General features: G+C 40.8%; 1 protein-coding gene and 1 long non-coding RNA gene across 2 annotated transcripts in view; both read right to left on the bottom strand.

The window, feature by feature from the left end:
* Positions 1-956, bottom strand: part of LOC103392306 (uncharacterized) — a 3,988-nt gene extending 3,032 nt beyond the window's left edge. Inside the window, exon 1 of the long non-coding RNA XR_522894.3 lies at positions 749-956. This is a non-coding gene — a long non-coding RNA (uncharacterized LOC103392306). The remainder of the gene's footprint in view (positions 1-748) is intronic.
* A 2,419-nt stretch (positions 957-3,375) lies between these two features.
* The window catches only part of gmppaa (GDP-mannose pyrophosphorylase Aa), a 9,851-nt gene continuing 6,996 nt past the window's right edge, over positions 3,376-6,230 (bottom strand). The window contains exons 11-12 of the mRNA XM_008328891.3: positions 5,716-5,884; positions 3,376-5,255 (exon numbers count right to left, since the gene is read on the bottom strand). Of these exons, the coding sequence (XP_008327113.1) occupies positions 5,155-5,255; positions 5,716-5,884 (270 nt within the window). The 3' untranslated portion in view covers positions 3,376-5,154. The remainder of the gene's footprint in view (positions 5,256-5,715; positions 5,885-6,230) is intronic.

Raw genomic sequence — 6,230 nt, forward strand, 5'->3', positions numbered from 1 at the left:
TTTTATTACTACAAATAATCCCACTGCCGTCCTCCATTAGCATGTAGCTGCGCTACATTATCATATGCGATGCAAGCCCGCGTTCAGAATGCAGAGCGGTACTGCGCATGTCTGATAAATAATTCAGGAGGAGACGTTTGGACCATCTACACCACGGCATAAATCAAGCAGCTTTCCGGCCCCGTGTGATCAAGCCTCTCATTGGCTGCTGAGCCGTCAGCTGTCAGTGGTTACTCAACGGAACCTACAGCTTCTCTTCATCTCGGCACCAAGCCACGTGACTGGGATGACTAATGTGACAGGTCAAACAGGAAGTGGTGATGGGATCTCACTTAAACCAAAAGTAAAAGACTTTACAACCAAACTGAAAGAAAGTCGGCTTGTCGATCAACTAACACTTTTAATACGATTAATCACCGAGGAAGAATCATCATTAATCCTGCATTTTTTAATTTTTTTTTTACAAATATCGTGAAAAGCAGAGCTCAATATATCGCTACGGAAATCGTCGTCCGCCACAACGTTAACGTTAACGTTTACGTAGTCTTACTTCCTGCGCTCAGTGAGGCTGACGCGCTCACGAACTATCTGCAGTACTACCAATGACCCGTAGGCGCGCAAATCGCCAGTTAATCTAATTACACATTAGATTACAACCAGGACTCGACATTTAGTCGTCAAAATATTTACCGACTAATCACAGAACTGACTTCACTCGTTGTATTTTTCTACATTTATTCAAACTTACCAATAAATCGCACCAAACTTGTTCCGTTTTCTTTGGACGTTGAAGAATAATGAATTATTTGACTAATCAAAACAAACAAACAAACAATGGTCTTAAAATGCTCGACTACATTCGGGTGGAAGAACAAACAGTTAAGCTAAAGAGTCAGAAACTCAGGCACAGTTCGGTCCACACGCAATCAAGTCCACACAGGTGGAAAGAGGTTCGCGTTGCCAGGTCTCGCGAGAGAATTAAGAAAACTCCGTAAAAACGAAACCCGGAAGGAGCGACACAACCACGCCCCCAAATAAATGAAAAAAAAAGTTAAGTTACAAATATACAACAATTCATTTAGCTTGCGGAGATCAGCAACCAATCAGAAGTAAGAAGGGGCGGGTCATACAGGCGATCGCCATTCTGATGTGGATGCAACCGGAAAACTACGCGTTTTCGTTTAGTGAGGAACAGAAGGAGGTTAAAAGATAAACTCATTCTTCTCAAGTCGTCAAAGTTAATACTCTAGGGAATTCAAAGAAAAACAAACCCACACCGGTTTATAATAAACAGATCTGGCAGAAGGAGAAGGTTGGCGTAAACCCAAGGGTTGCCAGGTCTCGCGACTGAAACAAGACTCGATTTAACATATTAACAATACAATATTTTGTACAGTCAGTGAATAAATACCAATACATGGCCGTGGAAACTCAATAATAACCCTGTGAACTGCTGGTTAATTCTAATGACTCCATCATTTCACCACTTAGGAGTTTTTAATACATTGTGTTCATTATATTGATAGTGTTGAATGTGCACTGAATGTTTGGTGTAGAGAGAGTTCTTCTTTCTCTTACAGTTAAAGTCCTTCCTCAGCTGGAGATGGAACAGAGTGGTTGAAGACTTTAAATCTGAGCTGCAGCTCAACAAATAAAGAGACGCTGATGAAATCAGTGGAGTCAGAAGTGAGAGTGGAAGAGCCCACGGTCAGGTGAATACTGTGGATATTAAGAAGTTCTTCAAACATCACGGGGGAGTCTGACAGACAGCTACGCTCCTTTTCTCATCTCTGCCCTTAAACCACATCTCTGCAGGAGCGCAGTATTGGATTTGTTATCATTTATTCAAAGAACATTTGAAGCAAAAATCATACTTTTTTTCCTGAAGGGAGAAAAATGGACTAAGCAGGAGTTGTAAAAGACGGCTTTGTGCTGTGTCATTGTATCATTTCACAGCTGCGTTACTGAAGAACAGTGACATCATTCAGGCACCAGTGGCTGATTGGAGCCGGAGTCCACGGTGGCTCTAGATGTTTTCAGTTACAGCAGCTCCACACGCTCGGGTTGATGACTACAGACGACGGTCTGGACGACAGACGTCCACATCAACCGTCCTGTCTTCAAAGATCAACAGAGATGAATGACTTTGGTCAGTCACATATTTGTGTTTGTCTGATATCAGCGGAGGACACATGAAAATACAATTATTCTTAGAGGGAACAAAGTCAGCATATTCAAACCAGCTGGTTGGGGGGGGGGGGGGGGGGGGGGCTTTGGATTTAAGATTGAGCTATTTGTTATTTTATTTTGAAAACAAACAAAATAACAAACCAAGTACCAGATTGGAAACTTCCTGTTGTGAAGTTTAATTAAAAGAACTTTTAAATTTAAATAACTTTGTTGCCAATTTTACCCTTCATACTTTTGCCACTTTCTCCTCGCCGTGGAGATAGATTTGTTGTAAAGTTGACTTTTCTGTTTCGCAGAGATTACGTTGCATTCATCAAAGTCAGGAGTCAAACACCGTGACTTCCTGTTCGTGGAACACAGCACATCTGCTGAGTGAGGAACAAAACCACCTGCTCCACTCTCCTGTGGGATCTGACGCTCCTTGATGTTTCAGAGCACAGTTTAGCAAAACATTAGCATTCACTGCTAGTGATGCATGACAGCCAAATGCTTTTTTTTTTTTATCTGAGTTTGAGCAGCGTGAGATGTCACTTCCTGTATGACAGCTCATTTGTCAGTCCTTTAGGTTTGTGTTAGGCTTCATCCTCTGAGAGCACAGACATGGAAGTCCTCCTGCTGTCCTCTCAGGTGGAAACACCACTGGACCCTCGCCCGTTCACACACACACACACACACACACACACAGAAACACTGCAGGAAACATCCACTTTTCTTAAAAAACTCAACATTTCTTTTTTTTTTTTACCTCAGCAGACCCTGGATTCGTTGCCAAATTCCACTTCGGTTCAGCTGCTCCTAAATGTGTGTGTGTGTGTGTGTGTATCCTGTGTCAGAATAAGAATATTTTGGTATTTTTAACCTTTACAGTTGGAACATGTTTATTAAGGAGATAAACTGTCAACTACAGTTTACACTGTAACAATATCAACATAAGAAAAATGAACAAAACTGTAGAAAACTGTAAAAATCAAATCCTACATTTGAACAGTTATTCCTACAGTTAGAAAAGACACAAAACATGTGATTTATATTTGGCCGTATCTATGGCGACAGCATTTTAAATTCACTGTTAAATATTATAAATGATTTTCATGTTTTAAAGGTATAATCCTGAAAGTATTTCTATTTCCCCAAATATTACAATTTTGTTTTTGTATTTTAAGTAAAAAAAAATAACTCAATACATTCTTTGTTAATTTCTTTATTAAATCCACGATTCTGTGTGACTCCTGACTCAATCAGTGAATTTACTTTTTTAAATTGACGAGTTATTGATTATTTCTAAATACTTAGTTTTAATTAGCAACAGCTATAATCACTCGTCCATTACAGCAGTGTTGGGCCGCGGCACATATTTTAGATCAGGAAAATCCCACGATTCACCACAGCATCAAAACACGATGTCCCATATTTTATATGAAATGAAATACAATTGACAGAAGAATGACTTACTGAGCCTGTTTAGTTGAACACTAGGCTGATATAGTCTCAGGAATTGAAGAAAGACAAACACAAAGAAACATTTTGTTGGACTGTGTGGGGAGACTGGAGTACCTCCAGAAAACCAGTGACTTTCAAACGCCATGGCCACGTGGCCATCAGAAACGAATGACCAGCTGAAAGTGTTCACTGAACAGTAGTTCCATGTTCCATTTTGGGTGAAAACATTGTGCTCTCCTGTTTTCACCTTGTTTCTTTTAAACAACACTGACGTTAAAGGTTCCGTTTGTTAACTGCAGCAGCTGAAAGGAAACATCATTTGTTATGCCATTAGTTAGAGCCACTAAAGGACTCGCTTTAACAAGGCTCCAATTCTACAGCCATTAAATGCAGACAGCAGGTTATTAAAGCCTTTTTCTGGAAAGTATTTGCACATCCTGAGATGTCAAACACTTAGAAACGCTGCTCTTAGTCGGTGCTGTGTTTCTGCCGTTGGATTAAGTGGAGATTGAGTGACAGTCCAGCAGCTTCGCAGCTCACTTTATACAATCATCACGTTTTACCTGGAAATCTTTTCAAATGCAGAAAAACAATGTGGACTGAACCTAAGACGAGGTGAAAATGAGGAATTAAACTCAAAACAAATCCATTCCACACAAAATGAATATTTCAGATGGAAACATTTGGAGCTGCAAAAATCAGCACTTATGAACAAAACTAGTCATAATAAATGATTTAATTCACATCTCCCATAATGCAGCAACGACTTGAATCAACATGAGGAGACGTGAACAGAGGAAGCCTCACCTCATCGCACGTTTACTTTGTTTGTCCCAATCGGCAGAGAGGATCATGGGACGTCAGGAAGGCTTCACCAGTAAATGCTAATTTGCTCTTTCCATAAATTGGAAAAAAAAAGAAGTTATGGCAGTGATTGCAGATGCACTGATGAAGTATCTGCTGTTGCTGCTTACATTACATGGTCTCGTCCCGTGCCCTCCCCTCAGCCCCCCCCCACTGAGTGCATTTTAAAAAGCCGACATTACTTGATTAGTTGATTGCGATGTAAATCTGCAGCCTGCTTCAGATTGATAGTCAGCTCCAATAAAAGACGCTTCAGGATTTTAATCAGAGTTCCTCATAAATAAAATTAATCAGCCAAAAGTCTGGGACTTTTATTTTCAGAACCTTCTGCTCCAGGAACAAATCTCAGGTTTGTCACTGATGCTTTTTAGAAACATTATTTACTTTTACGTCCGACCAAACAGGGTGTGCGCTGTAATTTTTAGCGTTTGGCAAAGTTAATAAAAAACCAATATAAACTCCTGGCGTGACAGTATTTTTCAAGGTGAATCAGCATGTGTGATTAGCTCCTCTCTAACACTGCTGACACTCAGTGATGCATAAGGCCTGAGGACAAACTCTTTCAGAAGCCCTTATTTCCATCTCTGACGTGGGTACAGTAACTCAGCGGCAGCGGCTGCTCATCCTTCATCAGGTGGACAGAAGAGCTGGGAAGATTAGCTAGAGAATGATTTGGTTTTTGAAGCTGCGGTTCAGGTCTTTATGAGGGAGGACAATGGAGTTGAGAATAATGACTTCAGAGGGAATGGTCACGTTACAACCTGAGGACAAAACACAGACATGAGGACATGAGACTCCATCTGCACCTGTGTGTACTGGGTACACAATCATACTGTGTATCTAGGACATTACTGCATACTACACATTCACACAACTCATATGAAACCATATCGTTGCACTTAACATTCAGGGTCTGAAAAGACGGACATTTTAGGCCCAGATCAATAATAAAAAAAACCACCTTGAAATTTTTTACTATTCAAAAAGGAAAGCAGCCCATCCATAAAAACGCTGATCCCAGCCTCAGCTGAGATAAGTCAAGTATTTATCTTTTCTCCACATCTAATTTGTCTGAGAAGTTTGGAAAATGGGAAAACTTCTCACATGCACACCTCAACTTTTTATTTCTGCAATGACTATTAAAAAACGCTGACAGAAATACTTTTTCGACTGAATTCTTTTTTTTCTTTCTACTGAGCGTTGCCTCCAGTGTGCACTCACCAAGAATAGTAATGGAGGGAGTGAGTTTTCCTTCTCTGAACAGGGTCTCACTGTCAATCTTTGCAAAGGGATCGTTGGGGTTGGGGTCACTCGGGGTTCCTTCTACTCTTGCCCACTTGCCGATGGTGCTGTCCCATCCAACGATGCTGTTTAAAACACAGCAGTGATCCTACAGGAAGACGTGGAAGAACTTGTTAAAGATACAGGTCAGAATATTCTGACTGACGATGTCGAATCAGTAACTCCATGGTCCACGTGGGGGGCCCACCCCCTATGTTGGGAATCACTCTTATCAAATCAGTGTACTTATGCACTAACTGTTTTTACACACGGACCTGAACTGTCGGCGGTGTGAAATAAAAGCTAATAATTCAACGGCACTTCAGAGTCAGCCAGTCATCAGCGACAGCACATTCAATTACAGCAGTCTCCAAATTGTTAAAAACGACATCTCTGAGAGGCTCCGGCTCCAATATCACAGCTGTGACAGATGAGTTTGGAATAAATGACTAGGA

This window comes from Cynoglossus semilaevis, chromosome 16 (assembly GCF_000523025.1).
Source record: "Cynoglossus semilaevis isolate Cse_v1.0 chromosome 16, Cse_v1.0, whole genome shotgun sequence".
Lineage (NCBI taxonomy): Eukaryota > Metazoa > Chordata > Actinopteri > Pleuronectiformes > Cynoglossidae > Cynoglossus > Cynoglossus semilaevis.